At 45.1% G+C, this 21186-nt stretch overlaps 1 protein-coding gene across 1 annotated transcript in view; it reads left to right on the forward strand.

The window, feature by feature from the left end:
* Positions 1–4742: 4742 nt before the first annotated feature.
* The window catches only part of SYNE3 (spectrin repeat containing nuclear envelope family member 3), a 43226-nt gene continuing 26782 nt past the window's right edge, over positions 4743–21186 (forward strand). Inside the window, exons 1-3 of the mRNA XM_026046689.1 lie at positions 4743–4783; positions 17814–17971; positions 20861–21033. Of these exons, the coding sequence (XP_025902474.1) occupies positions 17828–17971; positions 20861–21033 (317 nt within the window). The 5' untranslated portion in view covers positions 4743–4783; positions 17814–17827. The remainder of the gene's footprint in view (positions 4784–17813; positions 17972–20860; positions 21034–21186) is intronic.

Consider the following 21186-nt stretch of genomic DNA (forward strand, 5'->3'; position numbering starts at 1 on the left):
GAGTGCGGGCGCGGGGCGCGGGGGGACGCGGCGCCGCCGCCGCCGCCGCTGCTGCTCCGCGGGGCGGCGCGGGGAAGGGCCCCGCAGCCGTTCCCGGGCCGAGCGGAGCGGGGAGCGGGCTCTCCCCGCGGAGGAGGCGGCTCCGAGCGGTAATGGAATATATAGAGCTTAAAACACCCGCGGTAGTCGTGTAGCTCCCCATATGTTGTGGCCTAAATGGGCAAAAACTCCCGTTCTAGTTCGTTTTTCCTTTTTTTTTCTCTATTTTTTCCTTGCAGTCACCTCTCACGTTGCATTAGCAGCAACTTTCCGTGCGCAGGTGTCAGGCTCCCGGTCAGTGTGTGCTGTCACGTTCCTGCCGGGCTGCGTGCCCGCTGCAGGGCTCCAATGCGGATCGCAGGGTCCTGCTCTCTCACCTCTACCCTGGCCGCTCTCCCCTTCAAATCCATGAAATACATCCCGGCTCAGGTCCCGTTCCCCTTTGGCACATCTGACCTTGTCTCCCTTGCTCTTTCCCTGCCTCTCTGAAGGGTTCCCAGGCTTTCCGCCAGCGGAGCCGTTACTGCTGGTTTTTAGACTCTGCTCAACTTTCGTATGGAAACAGCTGCACCCCGATATACAGTAAAGTGCTGTGTTCTTCTGTGCTGATTTCTGCTGTCTCTTCTGTTCCCAAATGCCTATTTTTATGATCTGTATGAGTTTAGATTTGGTCCAGAAAAACCTTATTCTTGCGGATAGCTTGTACTTATATAGGTGATCACACTGAAATCCACAGGAATGACTGATGTGTAAAATGACTAATTTAAAAAAAAACAAGGTTGTGAGAGGCTGTACTTCTTTGGAAAGTTCATTAAGGCGGGATATCTGTCGTCTTCACCTTAAACCTAAAAACCTAAGCCCTGTCATATCATTAATTATCATTAATGAAAAATACTATTACCAAGCTCCTCTCCGGCGCTGCTTCTTGCCTCGAGCCCGTGATGTGCTGCGTGCTGTGTGTAAAGCTTTGCGCGCAGCGGTTGTTTTCTGGAGAAGAAATTTGAAAAATGCCACAAAACTGTAAAAGCCGATTGGTGGAGAGGCACATCTGCTTGGCACGGTGTCCGCAGGCGCCGAGCCGGGGCGTCCCGCGGGAGCGTAACCGCCGCGGCCCCGCTGCGACTCTCATTTCAACGAGAGGCAAACCGGCCGAGTGAGTCACCGAGTGCGGTCAGGAAGCGGCGTCTGGCAGCCATGGGCTGTCTATAAAACCGTCCTTCCTCCGTGGCCAGCGCTGTTTGCTCCTTCTTCGTGGATCCGCGTGGCTTCCCCGCAGAGGCAGCTTCCTTCGTGCGGCCTCCGCGCGCTGTCCTCGGTGGGATGAGTCCCAACCCTTCCTTCAGCGCCAGCCGTTTCCCTGTGCCCCCTCCGGGGCTCTGCAGCTCCTGAGGGATCCTCAGCACCTCTGTGTACACTTGTGGATCATCACTGCAAAAAGGGAATGCAGAAAATAACCCTCATCTTTTAACAAAGGTTTTGTTGGAAAGAAGGTTTATCCCGTCCCTCATGTGTGTGCACATGCACCTTGGTGTGTATATATTCCTTAAATTATTTTGCTTCCATTTCCCATTTTCAACCATATGTGACATAAGGGGAACCATTTCAAGGCAGTTCTTGCAAGTTTTGTAAACAAAGGGCAACAGGAGAACGCAAGTCTAAAATCAGGTATTTGCTGAGTTTATCCAATAGCTTTTTAACCCAGTGAGTAAGTGGTATCTTTGGATGCGACTGCCTTCATGTGAGAAAAGGAGAAGAATTTTTATGGCAAATTCCCCTAAGCTGGCATTTCCCTCAGGGTCTTGTGGAGCGCGGATGAGACTGATTTGATACACTGCATTTTGAGTGTGGGAACAGAAAACTTGGTGTAGCTCAGTGTAAACATTTAATCATCCAAGAGGCACAGTTCTGTAGGAAACCTGATTTCCGGAGTTGTGCTGCTCACAAAGCTCTTTGTTTCCCATTGCTGCATCCCCAGGGCACAGCTCGTGCTGTCCCTGTGCTGCCAGGCACGCGTTTGCGCAAGTGCAGCGAGTACAAGGGGGCTGTGATCTCAGTAGTTTCTTTAGCCATAACTTATTTTGACAAGAATTGGCTGTTTCAAAATTCATTTAAGTTGATAAGCAAAATTCCTGTAAAAAAATAAAATGAGGCAAAACCAATTGTTACTCATCCTGAGTCAGGTTGATAAATGTCTTTATTTGACTGGGAGGACAAATCTTGGATCATTTGTAGCAGTGAAACAGTGTTGGCTTTTTTAACCATTAAGCCTTGTCTGGTGTAGAAGGGGTTTCTTGGGCAGCTGCGGCCTGACCTGGGGACTTGTTGTGAGGTACATGAGCACACTGAGGTACATGGAGTACGCAGAGGTACATGCAGGTGCAACAGCATCCTTAGAAATCTGAGTCCTTTAAAACTGCATCGTACATGTCCACTTGAGGATCCAGGGGTTAAGTTTGAAACCTAGTGGTTTCAAACTGCTTTGGTCATCTAAAATGCAGAAGCCAAGTGCTAGCAGGAAATATTCTTGAGCTCTAGGGGTATTGACAGTGTGTGATTGGCAAAGAAGTTCCTTATCTGGCACAATATAAGACGAAGGTTTTTAATTACCTGAGATTGCCAGCAGTAAGAGCCAGGTTCCTAAGCAGCATTGCGAGTCTGGCCTGAAGCCTCCAGCTGTCCTGCTCTGCGAGCCAGCAGAGCAGAGGCTGTGGGATGGGTTTTATGTCCATGGCAGAGCTCCTTGGGGAACATCTCTCTTAGGGTGACGCTCACTGTGGTCAGTAACGTCTCTGTTTTGTCATGCTTAATTTGACTATAATTCCATGAGATCTAAAAATCTCAGCAGGTGTCCATGGCCTTCCTAGTGGTAGACATCCTTGAGTAAAGATCTACCTCAAGGTAGAGTTTTATTAAAAAGGTAATTCTGGAAGGTAATTCTATTTTCTATGTCTGATATTGGCATGTACCTAAGAAGGCAGAGTTTTATTAAAATTCTTAAATGATCGGCTGCAATGTTGCCAGCACGAACTGAAATGCAATTCTCTTCTTTCATTTGAAAATTTAGTGTTCTTTTTTTCTGCTCTGTGGTGTTTGAATGCTTAGCGCATAAGTATTTCTCTCCAGTAGATTTACAAAGAAACAGCTTTTCAAATGAAACTGAAAGTCATTCTTCTTCAGAGATGAAGCTTCCAGTAAGTTGTTGCTGTCTACAAGAATTGGTGATTCTTCAAGATGCTGAATTGCAGCTGAGTGAAGCCAGGGCATGCACTAAGCACACAGCTTTCTGGCCTTGCTCTTGGCTTCCTGGGTTCACGGGCTTAAAGTGAAGTGAACTTCACTCATTGCTTGTCAGATTGTGTTCCTGCATTGCTAATGACTGAATCACGGGATGATATTGCTTGTTTTACAAGAAAAATGACTCATGGAGTTTTGAGCTCTAGGGCATTTAATTGCTTCTGTCTTAGACAGCCCCACCTCAATGTCAAGATAAAGATGCTAAATCTCTCTGATAGGGAAGCATATTCTCATTGACACTTAACATATGTCAGGTTAATAAGCAACCTTTGACAGCATGTTCCGTCTGAGCACACAACATATTACTGGGAAGAAAGGCAGTGATTTTAAGGAAGGTGGTGACTTGAGTGACTTTAAGGAAGGTGGTGACTTGGGTTCTTTCTCATTGTTTGTTTATATGTTGGGTTTTTTTTTTTCCTTTTTTTCCCCCTTTTTTCCCTGAGATTCTTATTGTCTGGCCTACTTCCTTCAGCACAATTGTCCTTTTGTGTCTTTATCACTGCCAGCATCTCTTGTGTGTTACAGCTAAACCAAGGACATGGACCTGATATGAAGTCCTTCATATCATGGGATTTCAAGAGATTTCTTCTTTGACTTTAGGCTGAGGAATAAGTAGCAATCAGCCCTGGGACCTCAGTGGAACTGAATAGATAATGTAGCATGAAATAACATCCTGGGAGAAAGTAAATGAGATAACAAGGAGAAGTGTGAGATAACAACTTACCTGAAATTCAGATATCAAGTTGTGGATTGCTCGTTTTATTTTGTTTGTGCTTGATCTTTGTTTAATGGTATTAAAAGCATGAAGTAACTGTTGTTACAGTTGTGCTACACAGAAAGTCTGTTCTGTAATTCTTGGGAGTACAAGAGAAATGCAAGGCCCACGTGGGATAGCTTGTCCTGGGGGAGTTAGTTCTATAGCTAGGGAGTTAGTCACATAGTGTCTATAGTGAATGAATCCTAGAATTATTTCACTTAAGGCCACATGCTGCTTCCCACACTGCAGTTAATCATAACAAAATATCCCCTGGCTGTAGTAGGAGAACAATCAGACCCACAGCAGCCTCTGGGATCCCTTGAGCGGTGGTGAATATTGCTCTTTCTGTGAGATTACTGAACAAACTAAGGCATGTGATGTGTTGTTTGCCCAGGTGACACAGGAGTTCACTGACAGTCACGAACAGCAACACGAGTCTGAGCAGCAGCCTGCATTGCAGGCTTCCTCTCCAAGATGTGTTCTTTCCACTCTTGAAGAATAGCAGGACCTTGTAATCTCATTGAGTGTCATGCCCTCCTGGACTAAATAACAGAAGACTCGGGAAATTATCTGTGATGCAGCCAGCGATATTCTTCAAAACACCTTGGAACTCTTGACTTTCGAGAGCAGGTGTACCTGTGAGTATTGATTTCACCCAGGCTGGAATTCTCCTGAAGTATTCACATAGTTTTGGTGAGCACAAAGCATACTCATTGAGAGTTTTTTTTCACAAGTCCCAAACAGTGTATGAGGTGGATGTTGTTGAGCACCTGCTGAGCATCCTCTTAATGTTTTAGGCCATGATTCAGAAGAGCTGGGTTCTCAGCCACAGGTTTCCTGCATGATGTCAAATGAATAGGCACGGCCAGAGGCTTAAAATGTCACCAGTGAGGTTGGGTGCTGAAGTGATCTGGTACCTCTAGTCAAAGGCTGCCTTTGAAAGGTAGGTCCTGCTTGGATGGTGATGTTTCCCCTCAGAGGGGACACTCACTGTACATGCCACCTGTGTTGAGTCACTAGGTTGGAGGGTGTCATGGGCAAGGTGGAGAAAAAAAACAGCCCACACTGGATCTGGATATTCAGGCTTATTTAAAAACGCATGAGCTTAAAGGCCTTTTCCACATGAGACTATGGCTGGATGGAGGCAAGAGCAACAAGGAATAAAATTGTGGGGGGAAGAAAAGGTGTCAGGATTATTTTTTAACTGTTTTCTCTTAGCCTTCTGTGATAGTGATATCTCATTTAAACTATTGTATACTTTTATCATTTTACTGTTTCTTGAGGTAATTCTAGAGGAAAAAAATGTATTATTTCTGAGCGAGGAACAGTTTAAGAGAGATGATAGCTGGTCCCTGTCCAAACTTTGTGCACTATAGTCACTGTAGCCTGAAAAAGCTCAGGGAAGCTGAGGGTGGAAAGTGGTGGTCCCTGATGTGCTGCGGTTTCAATTCGCTTAGATGGAAAGGCAGGACTGCATGAGGAAATTTGCCAATGCCATAAAGATTATGTAAGTAAATGAATCTTTAGAGCTGTCAGTTCTCCCCCAAGCAATGCATTCTTTTTTAACTTAAATGACTGGTTTTATTGATGCAGAAGCCTTGCTGCATGACTGCTCTTGAGTCCCTGTGGGAATGTGGTAGTGGTTGTATGAATGGCAGGTGACATGGTTGGCAAATACAGGTGCTGCTCCTTGTTTAAGTCAGCAAGAAAGTTCTTTAGCTGTGCTGGTGAAACACAGCAGACTCAGCATGGGTTTGTGTGCAAAGTATTTAATTATGCTACCTTGGTAAACACCAGAGAAGCTTTCATCTTTATTTAGATTTGCAGCTAAAGAGTCTACCAAGGAAAAGTGTTCTTGTTACTCTGCTTTGTAAGACAGTAGGAGTCATGGGAGAAGTCTTGGCTCTGGGACAGTACTGCCCTCGGCTTTGCCAAAGCCTGGGGTTTTCCCTTCTCAGGTTATAGACATAAAGACTGAATTAGTTGTTCTGTCGGTGAGCACACACTGCTGCTGTGAGACACCAGTCTACAGAAAATAACTCCCTATATTGTCTTCAAATATAGGCTCCAACTCTCTGTATTGCAGAACTGTTTTCCTACCCCTCATGTCCTTGTTCCCTCGTTAAAGGTTATTTTTTTTAAGGTACTTTTACTGTAGAATTAACTGCTTTACCCTGATTTTTGGCTTTTCAGACCGGGTTGTTTTTCCTCCACAGCTCTGCAGTTGGAAGGCAAAGCCACTGTGGCCAAACATTGGCTCAGGGCTGAAAGTTTCTGTCATAAAAATGACCCTGTTGTGATGACTCTTAAATTGATAATTCCTTGTCCTGAGAACAAAATTGTTCAGACTAGAGCTGTTCAGTGACTGATTAGGAGATAAAGAACAAAGGAGAAACAGACTAAGGATAAAGTTAACAGGGGAGTGATTGCAGGGAGGTGTGGGAGCAGGAGCCCATCGCTGGTGCCTCCTGGCAGGCTCTGCGGTGCCCTCACCTCTGCCATCCCTGCTTGTCACAGCGTGGTCACCTTCTGTCACCTGGGGACAGCAAGCAAGCAAGACCTTGCTGCCCACATCCCGCTTTGTAGGGATAAGTGTATAAGCATCTTCTGACTGTTTGCAAAAACAGCTCTTCTTTAGATGCTTCCTTTAGGAGCTCGTTTCCTCGTCCAGCTTTAGTCTATGGGAATCCTAATTATGGAGTAGGGCTGTCACTAGCTTTCTGCTCTGCACAGTGCAGTAGCATTTGCCATCGGATGAAGAGCTGAAGGTGTTTTAACAGCCATTTTTATAAATAAATACATGAACACATTTAATCCCAATGCTTTGAATGTCACTTCTTTATTCTTCTTTTAATTTCTATTTTATTTTTTAAAGCCCCGCTGTAGTGTTTTTCTTTTTAAAGCTTTAGTTGGTGCTGAGGAGTTTACCTGAGTGCTATTAGGCTGCTTCAGTGATACACTTAAAATTGTTTTTCATACAGTGTCCATTCCCTTGTTGTCTGTCATTGAGGTGTTTGTGGAATTGTCATCAGCAGCTGTACATCTTGGTTTTGGGATTTGCAAATAGGTGATTTTTCAGTTAAGCAGGTATGGCAACAGCTGATCCACTTTCCGCCACTCCTCCCTCTATTTGCCCAAATCAGATCAGACATTTTTGAGGACTTTTTCTCCATGCCGAGAGATAAATACGGAATGCAATTTCTGTTGCTGAATGGAATAGACCATATTGACTGACTTAACCTGAGCACCTTCCAGGTGCTCAGCCTGGAGGTGAGACAGTTGGCTTTGCAACCCTGCGCTGCCTAACAGTTCGTCCTTTGCACAGAGTGGAACTGTATGGAAGGAGACTGAGATGTTGGCATCTCTCTCTGCCACCCCTGCCCCAGAGCCTCCAAGCCCAGTGCACAGGCTGCCAACTGGAACGTTTGCTGTGGGTGTTCCTTTCTAGGAAAGCCCTTTCGCAGCAGATTCTTTGAAGAGTTTTCTCTGTTTTGTCCTTGAGGGCTTTTGTGGCTCTTTGTTAGAGCTCTGACAGTACTTCATAATTCTTGTGGCTGTTCTGTGGAACAAGGACACAGCAACTTCTGTCTCCTGAATAGTTAGGGGACTTGCTCCTGGTCCAGCACTGCCTGCTCAGGGTGCTAGGACTGCTATGTAATGAGGCCAGTCTGTCCAGACTACATTTAAGTGCATTGAACTAGAGTTGTTTGGTGACAACGGGTGCCATTCAAGGGCCTCCTCCTAACACAGCAGGAATGATGGTGGATCTAAGGAGTAGGAAAAATATTGTTCCATCCCTCTGTGAATGTGAACAGAGCAGCCTTCCTATGGAGGGGAAAGGCCTGTCAGGTGCTTTGGGAGGCTGTATCTAGTAATAGCTAAAACTTAAAATTGGATTGGATCTGAAATCAATTGCTCTACATGTGGTAATTTAGGATTTATATATTTGATACCAACTTTCTGAAAGTTTTCTGAGTAATTGACAGATTTGTGACAGTTGTTCTGATCCTGTCATTGCTCATCCTGGGTTGTGACCATCAAGGCAGTAGGATGGTCTATTGCTCTCTAGGAAAGTCATCCAAAGAGATGACTTCATACTGCATTTCAAGTGTCTATATGTTGCTGATTCTAACCTTGTATATTTTGTTTAGTACTTGTAGTTTTATTCCAGGTTTTACAGGGCTGTGGTAAATTTACAGTGACTATGGGATTTAACACAGGAGAAAGAGCAGGGGAAGAAGCAGGTGATGAGGTTCATCTATAGGCACTTTAAGTCCTATCAATGAAAGAGCAACAGGATCCCACGATTTGACTTTAAGATAAACAGACCTACTCGCTTGTCCACGTTTCTCCAGGCATCATGTATTTCAGTCTGCAGGCCCAAGTGTTTCAAGCTGTTCTTATGATTTCTAGAGATCATGCAAGTCAGTAAAAGAATAAAAAGGTCATTTCAAAACAGCTGGTAGATCAGTTCCCTTCCTGGAGTGCACTGACAGTGTTACCAACTCCTAAGAGGTTGTTCTTTTGTCCCCTGCTTGTTTTTACCGTTCCTGTCAGATCTCTGCGATCAGCTGGCTACATTAGGACGGTTATTGAAAACAGGATCACAACATCGCTTGGACTGCCAGTCCTCAGGAAATATTCTGTACTAGGAATTCCCTCCCCGCAAAGAGATGGAGATCATCAAAGTCTGATTCCCTGTTTGTGCCTGTAGACCTCTAATTTGGGAGGAGAATTTGAACTTTTTTTCATTTCTTTTCACTGTGATTTCTTTGCTTTTCCTACTTACATTTACTGTGATCTTAGAAATATTGCTTAGTATAGTACTGCAAAATTAGATTTTTTTGGCCGTATGGGCTAACTGTGAATTTATATTAGCCTGAGTGCAAGTGGGATCTGGTTTGGCCCTGGAGTGTGTTAACTACATTTGCACTGTGAGGATGATGTAAATGGCAGCGGGTTGGCAGATCAACCCACGTCATTGCAAGTCTAGCGGCCAGAGTCCCCAGAGGAACCATAGTTACTTGACAGGAAAATGCTGCTTTGTATTTTTCAGTAGTTTCAGAGGGTTGGGAAGTGGACAAATCATCACGAGAGGCAGCTGTTGTATAAAAACCACATTCTGTTCAGGCAAAGTGTGCTAGCACTGGCATTACTTGAAAATGTTGGCTAACCTCTGCTTTGCATTGCACAGTTGTGACCTAGAGCAGAATCTAGTTTAGTGTGTCAGTCTGGGAAGGAAATCTCTTTTGCTAGGGAGTAGGGAGATTTAAAAAACCAAAAAGTTTACGATAAATTGGGCACTAAGGAAAATTTTATTTATGCTAAAGTTTGAGCCAATCATTTGCAAAAATCTCATCTGTGAAATGTAGTTGCATTTTTTTTGCTGAGTGCTCTGGACTAATTCCTGTTCAGCAAACATCTGCCAGGCAGAATAATTTCAAGCATTAATCCTTACAGGAATTAACCAGCCTGTTAATTGATGACCTGGGCTCCAGATAGTTTCTGGGGATTATTGCCGTTTAAATCTTAGTCACCTTCCGAAGCGTGGCGGCACGCCGCCCGGGTTTGTCGTGCTTTCCTTTTTTTCTTTTCCCAGTCTGACTGGTCTTAGCCTGCCGTCCTCTCTTGCCCTGCCGTGTGGCAGGAGGCAGAGAGGAAATCCTGCTCTGCCTCCGACACGAGCGAGGAGGAACCCGTTGGTTTCTCCTCCCGCCGGAGCAGTGTCAGCCGCCCCGGGCGGGTGGCTCGAGTCATGCTCGTGGCTCCCATAGGGGACACCCATGAAGTCGTCCCAGGCTCCTACGTGTCTTTTTCTCCGGAATCCCCCGGATCTTGGTAAGGGTTTTGCAGGGTTTGCTAATTTTGCTTCTTAAGGAAATGACGTTGTTGTGGCCATGCTGCGTGTCTGCGTTTGCCGCTCTTTTTGGCTCCTGCTAACTTTTTGAACTCATTTTCCATTTCTGGCTGAATTTGCTGGGGAGCTAGAAGCGAGTTGTGCCTCAGCATCTCATGGAGCTGAGCTGCATGGCACAGGAGACAGAAACCAGCCCTTTGTTGGGGGAGGACAGCAGCCCCGGGCCCAGCGGGCCGCCCGTGGCCTACGTGAGGGTCGGCCATGTCGCGCTTGTCCCCAGGGGAGCCCGCAGCACCTTGCACTTGGTGGACGAGTCGCGGGGTGGTGGCAGCAAGCGTGAAACCTCCCACGAAATGAGGCCAGATCAGCTCTGCTGCGAGCAGGAGAGTGTCTTGCCCCCAGTGCAAGACAGGAAAATATTGTCCCTGTTTGCACGGTGTGTGCTGAGCGCTCGCGGGAAGCATCGGGATGTCGCAGGCCCCGCTGTGCCGCAGGTTGGTGCGGGTGCCCGCCCGCAGACCCGGCTGCGTGTTTGCCCAGAAGAGCAGTAACTTGCTCTGCCTGTTTCCTGAGCCAGCCTTCAGGTGGGTGCCTGCTGAGCCCCGAGCTGGGAATTCGGGATGGGAATAGTGAGGGAAAACTCGGGTGACATGGAATACCTTTAAAATGCAACAAGTGGTTGTGGTATCCTCAAAAAATGGACTCATTTTTATTTTGAAGATTTTTATGCTCTTCTTGAAGGTTACTGAGGAAAGATTTATTATTATTATTATCATTATTTATTTTTAATTTTTATCATAGTTAAGTATGTCATGCTGTAAATGCATATTACTTGGTTTATAAACCATTATAGCTGATTCTTCTTAACCACTGGTTAAGAAGAACTGTTACTTGCAGATATAAAAATCTGCACTATCCTTGCTCCTTTTACCTATTCTAAATGTTTGAGAATCATTAGGTGCCTGTCACGTCCCCCGGCAAGTGCCTGTCCCGTGTGCCAGTGCATGTGCAGGTCCTCAGCATCCATGAGAATTGTCCCAAGAGGTAGGTGAGACGTTGGAGGCTGGCAGGATGGAGCAGCTCTGAGTTCGCCATGGAGCCTAAATGGATCCGAGCCTGCTAATCTTTTCAGAGGTCCCGGAGGCGACAGGGGGAAAGAGCCTTGGTTTATTGTAACGTTCTGTTTCTACGAGATGATTAAAATTGGATGATGGAGGAGTGAGACGACTAAGCAGCAGCTTTACTCTTACTGCAGTAATTATCTGTGAGCCCAGCTTTAAATAACAACCCGGTCATTCTCCCTGGGAACAGAGTGCTGACAAACACGGTTTAGTCCTGCCGCCACTTCAGTCAAAGGCAGAACTACAAGTAACTTCAGTGAGTGCAGGCTCAAATTCCGCTTAGGTTTATAAACCATAGGATTTCAGCCTTCCAGCATGCTAAAAAGATGACTGAAGAGAGTCTGAATCATCATGCATTTTTAACCCCTGCTATTATGAAACCCTGAAGAAGTTGGGGTGCCCTTTACAGAACTGAAAATGAGCTCTGGCTGCAGCAGCCATAAGGAGTGAGGGCTCCTGCTATTGAAAGCAGATGCTTCTTGGTTACTGACCCACGGCTTAGCAAATCCACACAGTGGGTGGGTGACAAAGATATGGAAACTGCAAAAGTGCAGGCAAAAATGAGTCATGGAAAGTACTGTTCAATTCCAGAAATGCTCTCAACCCTTCAAAATTCATTTAGTTTTTGGTTTGCAGTGGTCTATTTCCTTTCTGAGGGGGAGAAAAAAAAAAAAAAAAGAGCTTGGGACAAGGTTGCTGCCAGTTCCAGTAATTGACTGTATTTGGGATGTAGGCAGGCTGTGCTCCCCAGAGTCTGGGTTAGTTTGGACACAAACCAGTGCCCCTTTGCAGCATAAAGCTTGGCATTATCAGCTTAGAGCAAGTATTACTTTAAATTGCCCAAATGGCTGGCTGCTAAGGTGTAGCTTTACTTACACTGGTGTATGTTTTGAGAGCATTTTGTGGTTTTAGCTCTTGCAGTGTGGAGGTTTGTTTGTTTTTCTTTTTTTCTTTTTCCCCTTTATATAAACAATTTTTTCTTTGTTTGGTACAGATAAAAATCTGGTAGTTTTTCCGCAGTCATTTGCATTGATCATCAGAAAATTGCACGCCTCAATCAACAAGTTTGCTATCTACAATTAGGATTGAACTAATTACTTTTGAACTTCTTTTCAGATCTTGTTCTTTCCATCTTAAAGTATCTGCTCTGCATCATCTTGATGCTAATGTTCAGTTAGATGCGAGAAATGTTTCATTTGGGGAATTGGCCCTTCTGGTATTTTTCTAAAGGGGATAAAAGATACTGTGACTATTTGCGTGGTACTTGTAAATGACTTTATTTCTAATAAATATTTCTAATAAGTAGTTGGCTAGCAAGACTTATTTGCTTAAAAGCTGCATCCCGCGGCTTGCTGGGCATGATTGCTCACTCAGGTACTGAACAGCGCAGAAGTGATGGTCAAATAAGGTTTAACACTATTTTCTTAAGGAAAAAAAATGTATGCACAAAACTCCTCAGGTCCAACAGTGGAAGCTGTTTAAGAAGAAGAGAAGGGGCAGACATGGAGGCAGATTGACATCCACCCTAGCCACTAGCAGTCAGGACTGCCGGCTTCTTTGGGGCATGGACAAGTAGTCCCACCAGCCCTTACCTGTGGGGGCCTGTCTGCAGCATGGACTTCCCAAGGAATTGCCAGACAGCTGGGGAAAAGGCCCAATTTCTTGATGGGTGATGACGTCCACCCAAAATTAAACAGTGCAGATGCATTATTAGGACTCCCAAGGAATTACCTGGGAGCAGTCTACACCTTAAAGCTAATTTGGAGGGTTTATTTGGCAAATAGTTAGGAATAACTCTACCTTTGAGAAAATTATACATTGTCCATGTGCCATATATGACCTGCAAAAGAGGAGGATGTGATTATTCCAAAAAATATTTATTCTTTCTCTGTTTGATTAGAACAAGTAATCATGGATGTAAACAGTCACTTCAGATAACAGGGGAAAAGATTGTCCTGAAAGACAGCCTGGATTAATGTTTTGAGCCTCAAAGAAATTATGCTGGAAAGAGCAAAACCTCTTCTATGCAATCTCGAGGCTTTCCCATCTAGTTAGACACTTCAGCTTTGCTGTATGTGGCTGTAGCTCCCCGGGAGGCTTTTGGTCTCTTGGCTGGCAAAGCAGCTTGTGCTGATGATTCAGAGCAGCATCTCCTGGAGTGGGCCAAGAATATGCAGCTTTGGAAAGGCAGAGATCGGTGCTGAGCCTCTCAGATGGGATCTGTGGCAAGGATTGACCATCCAGGACAGCCAGGAACAGTCCAATTGGAGCTTCCAACTCCTCCCCTTCCCCTTATAATATCCAGAGCAGCCAAAAAGTTATTAAACTACTCCAAGAACCAGACGGTTTCCAGAATCGCAATTGCTTCCACATTCATGCACTTGGATAAAATTTGACACACTCCAGTGTGTCCAAATTTTTATCATCTTTCTCACGTGCGATCCTGGAACTTTTTGTAGGCCTTTCCATTTTGTAAAACTCAAAGTCTGAATTCTTTCAGTAATGGGAAAACAGTCTCCCTAATGGTGAGTGATTTGAATTTCCTGGAGCAATTTGATTTTTATTCTTTCTTTTCATTTTTGTAAGAACTCTGTTCTGGAAGCTACTCAAGTAGTACATGAACAAAGGAATCCAGGACATATTGAAATCATTTAGAGGCCTGTGTTCTGTAAGTGTAGGGTTTAAAAGAATGTTTAAAATGGGAGAGGTTGTGAGAAATGCCTTAAGCAGGGGAAAGCATCATGACTTGGTGGAGAGAAAAAAAAACTCCATTAGGAAACATTGCAAAGCAATAGGATAATCCTACCAAAAAGACACTCTGCTTGTTCAATAACTTTAAAAGCTCTCAGTAGTCCTTTGCAAACATTAAATAAGTAAACCTCACAAAATAAGTAATCCCCTGATGAGGGTTATTGGATGCAGTAGGAGGATAGCTGGAGCAGGGGCAGTTGAGGAAGGGGCAAATCTGAGGATTTGGCCCTGGGCATGCTGCCTGCCCCGCGTGCTGGATGCCGGGACCTGGCAGTGCTGGGGCCGGCCCTGCAGAGCATCCCTGCCCGTCCCCGCTGCCGCGTGGAGGCTCCACAAGCTGCGGAGCAGGCGGCTTCCTCCCGGGACTGCTTTGCTCGGGGGGCAGCGCCTGTGTCCCCAGCACCCTGGCAGCTCCCGGCCCTTCTCGGGCTGCCTGGGACCGTTGTCTGACATCCTCCTCCTCGGGAAATGGCTGTGAGGCTGGACAGACGCAGGTGAGAGCAGGGATAGGGGCTGCAGAGAGGTGTCTGCTGCCATGGGAGTTGATTTGTCCCCCGTCAAAGGTGTGGATATCCCATGCACAGGTGGGAAGGAATATACTACCCCACCACAGTGTGGTAGCTGAGCTACATGCACCTCAATTAGGCTTTGCTTGCCTCTACTAAGTGACAGCATCATTGCATTAGGGAAATAGATTTGTTCTTTGCTCAGTGACTCATTATTTATGCCATTTAGTAATAGATGTGTACAGCCTTTTTAAAAGCTTTCCGCAGTGTCAACATACCTTCTGCGGTATGAATTAATAAACTAATTTATGTGGCCTTAAAATGACAAGAGGCTGTTTAAGCAGCTACGTTCATTTGAAAATGACTACAATAAAAAAGAAGCGTGGGTTTATTTGTACAAATTGCTGTGTGTTACATCTGTGTGTTTGTTAGGCAAAGGTTTCCTGGGCACAGTGGATCCTCGTGACTGGCTGGGACAGCGGCTGTTTCACCCTGGTACCAGTAGCCCTTCCAGTACCCAGGTACCTCAGGCAGGTCCATGAATGCTGCCTTCACGCAGCTAAACAGCTCTGTCTGACTCGGGAGCTGCTGTTTGTCCCCTGTGTTTATTGCACTGTGTAGAGCCCTGTATTTCAGCTCCAGAAATATTGTCAATGCTCTAGTCCTAATGATAACTGGGCAAATACTTCTGGTTTGTAACAAACGTTTGTCCAGTCATCATCCCAGCCTTAGGAGGTTTTGCAAAAAAGAAAATCAAACCAAACAACTGTTGTCATCAGCAGTTTTGCTTCCCAAGCAGACGATAAGTCAGATAAAACACTTTCCCTTCTCCCCATACACACAAATACCAACCTGTGATATCAACCTTTTAAATGTCTGGGAAGAGAAAGTGGGAAAGAGCAAAAGGCAGTAGGATATTTCAACTAAATGCCTCAGGTGGGCTCTGACTGTCCCAGGCTGAGGAAGGCGGGCACAAGGCAGCGCGGATGCAGACGGGGTCTGTTAGACCACAGCTGCCGTGGAATCCACGTGGGGTTTGGGCCAGAGCTCCTGCCGGATTTAGTTGTTCTGTGGCTCTCGATGTTGGAATTCGTCAGAATCAGTAAGGGATGTTGGGTTGGCAGTTGGAGAAAACAAGTGTTTCTTGCCAAACTGCTGGCCTCAATATTGAAATATCCTTTTCCATGGCTTTTTTTTTTTTGTGGGTTGCAGAAGTGGCAGGTCTGTGGGGGGGATGAGGACAGGCATTGCTGTGTTCGCTGGACAGGAAGAGGACACAAGCGTGAGGCCACGTGTGACCAGGGGATTCTTCATGTTCCACGTTGTCCTGTGCTTCTCGACCACGTTCGATGGCCCTCCACGTTTTGTGACAGGAGGGACCGGGATAATGTAACACTCTCCTCTGGCTCCTCTCTGACTGGAGTCCTGAAGCCAATTTTAACTATGATATAGCTGTTGCCAGGAATAGAAACCTCTCCTAGGAAATGAATGTCACTGCTCGTCAGAGTCTGTCTGGAAAACCTACAGTGAGTGTTTGTATCACGGTAGTAACGGGAATAGCCACAACTTACACTCGTGCATTTAGAGGCTGCTTGCCCAGGTCGTGTAAAACCAGGGCAAGGGGTAGGGAGCTGGGGAAGTGGGCTGATCATCTGGCTGCTGAGCTGGGAGCTCTCTGAGGAGAGTCAGATGTCATAGCTCAGAAACATCAGCTGTAGACCAGTCCTTTTTGGGGGAAAGGCACAGCTACCTAGCAAGCTGCTGAAAACAACACTACTCAATTAGCCCTCTTCATCCTTACGCTCCTGATACGTAAGTCAATGATTTTAGCTTTAATTATGTATCCTATCATACTTCTATATCTGGCAGAGGGAGTAGCTGCCCCGTTCTGCACCACCCTCACCAAATCCAGTGCATCCTGTTCTGCGCTTTAATCGCTTCGAGGTGAGGTCAGGTTTTCATAACTGCCCTCTAGCTCCGGGAGCTACAGCTGTGGGTTTTGCCTGTTCTGATGTCTCCTAATTACAGAATAATTCCCTCTTCCAAGTAAATGCAGCTTTGCTTTTCTTTGCATTGAGGCTTAACCTATTCTGTTTCTCCTAGCAGTCCCTGCAAGTAGGGCAGTGGATGCTCTGCAGATGCAGTTTGCTCACCCTGTACAGGGACCTGTTGAGCATAAACCCTCCCGAAGGCTGGAAACAGCAGCTGAGACCATCTCTGCTGCTACACGTCCATGTTGTGAATACAAATGTCTTAAAACCTCCACCATGGGGAGAGGACTGTCAGCGGGACCATCATTCTGGCAGGGTGTCTGCTGTCCTCTCCTGGTGACAGCCTGGCCGCCTAGAAGTTCAGCTGGTTACCAAACACCATGGGGCCAGCCTCACCCGAGGCCTCTCGCACCAAGCAGTTCCTGCTGCCTGAAGTGTCCCAGGGAAAGTGAAGGGCTGTTACAGGACTGGATTTCAGTGCAGTAATTAACTCTAAAACTTTGTGTTGAATGATGAATAACAAAGAGGAATAATAATTTACAAGAAACACCAGTTGCTTGGCTGGCAGTAGCTGTAGGATCTGGTCCAAAACCATTTATGTCAGTGGCTGTCTTTCTGTTCACTCCAGTGGAGCTGACCTACTTTATTATGATTTATCCTTATTAATCAAGTTAAGTATGGCAGTGCCCAAGGCCTGTCATAGGGTGGCACAGAGACAGGACATAGGAACCATCAGGTCTGCCCTTGCAGTGGGGCAGGGGCAATGAGAGGAAAGGGAAGGGAGGAGAAAAAACGAACTTCCTTGCATTGGAGAAGAGCATGATATGGAAAAAAAGTGTTGGCAAAAGAAGGAATTTGTAAGTGTTGGCAGATCCTTCCACGTGACGGCTGTGAGTGGTTCCTCCTGCAGCTGCTGGCCCGTTGCCGTGTGCCTGTGCCGCAGACTCCCCGCACACACGCCAGGAAACTCTGCACAGCCTCAGCACAACAAGCTCACGGAAGACCTGTGCTTCTCATCCCCCTGCAACAGCTTTAGGGGGCTTATGTGCCTCTGAGTTAAGCATGTGCTTAAATGCTCTGCTGGTCTGGGGTCAGATGCTCAGTACATGAGCCTGGAAGGGCTTAGGGAGAGTCATGTGCTGAGTAGGCTCTAGGAAGAGGCAGTATGGTTGTAAATGGTATAGCCACTCAGAAGGTACCATGAGCTCCAAATTAATCTCATTTGAAGGCTTTGAATTAAATCCATTCATTGTAATGGAGCCTCCCACAATTTCCCACCTACTTTCTATTTGCTGGTAGGCTTTGAGAGAGCGGGAATGTGTCTACCCTGTGCTCTGCTGACACATGGTACCACTGTATAGATTAGCCTGTTGTGTTACTATTAGAAAAAGCACAGCACCATTAGGTTTTCCTCCTGGCTCCTTAGATTGCCTTGGATACTTTCCTGTTTAAGTCTTGCTCAAAAACCTCTTCCTTCCCTGCTTCTTATCCTTTCAGTTTCTTCAAATGCAATGACTCAGCAGCCACAGGATGAATTTGCCAGCAGCGTGGAGAATGCAGAAGCTTGGATGAAGGCCATTCAGGAGCGGCTGCGGATCAATGACAACACCAAGGGACCCCGGGCTGCCCTAGAAGCCAGGCTGAGAGAGACCGAGGTAAGGGAGGCTGCTGCAGCAGCTGGACATCGCTGGGAAGAGCTGCAGTTGTTGCTCTGAGCCCTGGAGTTTTCCTTCAGGAAACTATCAGCTATCCCCTCTTGCTGGAATATTCATCCTGCAGGATGGGGCTGCGTCGTTATTCCTTTCTATTTTTATCTTCTGCAAAACATTGCAGGCATTGTAGAAAAAGAAGACAGTTGTCTATCACAGGCTTCCAAACTTTCCAGATTGGTTTGAAAGTTCAGCAGCGGCCGTAATCTTTCAGAATAAGTGTTTACTCTCAGCCTAACATGTTCAGGAGCTGAAACGATGAGTGAGTTGCAGTTTGCAACTACCACATGGTGGCTTGCAGAAGTCTAGTATATGGAGGCAGAGAATCAGATCATCTTAATTTCCCCCTCCTGCAGGACCCTGACTCTGACAGTGATAGAAGAAGGCTGTAGATCTGAGTAATGGATGTTCTAGAGTAACACACTAGTCCTTTCCCATAAAACCCATTGATAAAGTGGATTTACAGCTCCCCTTTATAACAAAGGAAATGGAAATGCAAATATTTTGATTTCTTCTATTCTTATTAATGCCTTGCATAACAATTTTCACAGAGATCCTTCAGCAGGTTATGCCTGCTCTCTTGTTGTGATTTCACATTTCTTAACTTCGGTTCCCTCAGATGTTATCTTGCTTTTATAATCTCAGAAAATGAAATGCCACTGTTTGTCCCATCTCTACTATCCATAATTAGAGGGAGTGGTGATATTTCTATGATTAACATTGAAACTGTTTGTATAATTACCTTTAGTTCTAGCTTGTCTGTTCTCTAAATAAAACAGGCAAATCTTCTCAGTCATTCTTTACCCTAGGTTTTTTTTTTAATGGATTTACTCTTGTTTGAATCCCTTCTTCTGAGCAAGTTTAACCAATTCTAAAGTACCTTTCAAGTTTACATGGAGAGAGGGAGGGAGGAGGCTCCCATGACAATCCAGGGATGTCTTTAGCGCTCTCTTTCTCTTAACTGAGATTTACTGAAGGGTGAATCGTGTCACTGGCCTAATAGAGAGACTGTCCATCATCCACCCCTCCATGAATAGGCTTGGATATCACTCATGAAAATCTGAAGTGTGTCCTCGTCGAGTGTGGATTTGTTTCTACTCTTAAATTTTTTGAATTCTTTCCTTTCTGTCTGGGAAACAATGATACATGTGGTAGCCAAAGACACGCAGGAAACAGAGGAACTTGAGCTGGGAGAGATATAGTTTGGCCAAAGGTGAGTGTTCCTGGCAGAGGTGGTAAGGCTGCAGTAGAGAGGTTTGGTGAGTTTTACACGGCCTCAACCAAAACCCCTTGATTTCCTTGGGCTTCTGAGGATGGCACACAAAAATCCTCTTAAGAAGGGCAATTTCTTTTTCAGTTTGCAATTTGTTTTTCTTTAGAAAGAGAAATTTCCAAATTGCCTATTCCTCTCTTTCTATGTGTGTTTTAACCACCTCCGGCTCCCTCCTCCTGCTTGTCTGGCTGGCCTCCCTTCATCCATTTATTGGCTGTTTTCCAATCCAGCGATCACTCTTCACATCGTTTTTTGCATCTGATTTGCATTTTTATTTTGTGCTTCCTTCTAGTGACTTAGTTTTTTGTTAATTTTTTAATGAAAATGCCAGACAAGGAGAGCAGTCATTTAAAAAGCAATCTTTAGGATAGAAAAACGTCTGCATAGCCACAGCTTTCTCTTTGGCCCTTGCTTGCTTTCACTTCAAGTGTTGGAGAAATGCTTAGCATACAGATTTACTTTTAATTTTTTTTTTTTCTGATGGTTGGCCAATATAGCTTTTGCTTTCTTTTTCTGCCTTATCCCTTGCTCTGTTTTTCTTGTAGTCATTCATTTCATAGAAAATAGTTGTTCTAAACACCTGTTTATACTTAATGTGCAGATATGCCACTTATATGCCAAAAATAAAATCAGTCTCTTCCTAAAAAGAACACCTGGAAATTCAAAGGCCTGTGGTTTGGTCTCATCTTCCCAGTAACTTACGTGACCATCAGGTAGCTCATGGGCTTAATCTTCCCCAAAGCAGTTGCTAGTTTTGTACCTCCCAGTGTTTTTGTTAAAGGAGCCTTTTCTTCCAGACTTTCCTCCAGACTTTGTGGAAGAAACAACAAAGAAAGAGAATTTGACAGTAGCACAAATTTGGATGAAGTGATGCTGAAGGGTGACATCCGAATTGGGATATAACTTATTCTGTAACGTTGTATGGAAGTTGTGCTGGTTTTCCATCTCTGAGTATAAGATGAGAGTTTACATAAGATGAGGTGGCTTAACTTTGAGTTCTTTATGTTCAGATTTGTGTAAGGTGCACATCTTTAGCAGCTCATAATATTGCAATGTAGGTTTAAAGCAAAAGTAGATTATAGACAGAAAATTCTGTTAGCTTCTTTTGGCTTTTTTTCTGAGCCGACCTTTATTTATAACAGGAAGCCACTTGAATATGCATCAGGATTGCTTATAGTGCAGCTTGAAGTTGAGACATTGAAGTGTTCTCCATGGAAATTGCCCCTATGCTCTTTGGGAAGAAAGAAGATTAATGACTAGTGTATTGCAACACAGTGGAATAACTTTTTAATAGTAACAAAACCACAGCAACAGGCATTTGATAGGGGATTGTCTGTTTATTTATTTTAGTGAATTTAAACTTTTTTTTCCTCTTAACTGCTACTTGCTTTCACGTCGATTCAGTCCTTTAGAATGATTTATAATAAACAAATCTGAAGAAAGTTCTTATTTTCTTTTCAAGAGAAGCCTTGCAGCAGGGACTGGGCAAACCCAAAGTTTGAATGTCATTAATCCTGCCTGCTTTCTTCACATGCTTTCAGTCTCATTTGTTTTTCTAATAGAAAATACGTGAGCTGGAGCCAGAAGGCAGCTTGAAAATGGACTTGATTCTCGTGAAAGCAGACGCTGCTCTCCGCAGCACCAGTGAGGATAAGAAACATGAGGTGCTGTCAAAGCTGAAGGACATTAAGGCCTTGTGGGAAGAGACAGCCATATACATTACTCACTGCCACAGGTAAGGCACATGTACTCTGTGCACAGGACTCTTGGGTGTCTTGGGGCAGTTTTCGCAAGCGCTGCTTTTGGGAAGTGCTCCTGCCTCTCCGCGCTGCCTGGGCTGCAGGCAGCAGTCACTACTCATCCCAGGCTCCGGCCCAGGTGGTGACCA

This window comes from Nothoprocta perdicaria, unplaced genomic scaffold (genome assembly GCF_003342845.1).
Source record: "Nothoprocta perdicaria isolate Ctin4 unplaced genomic scaffold, notPer1 scaffold_108, whole genome shotgun sequence".
NCBI classification, from domain to species: Eukaryota; Metazoa; Chordata; class Aves; order Tinamiformes; family Tinamidae; genus Nothoprocta; species Nothoprocta perdicaria.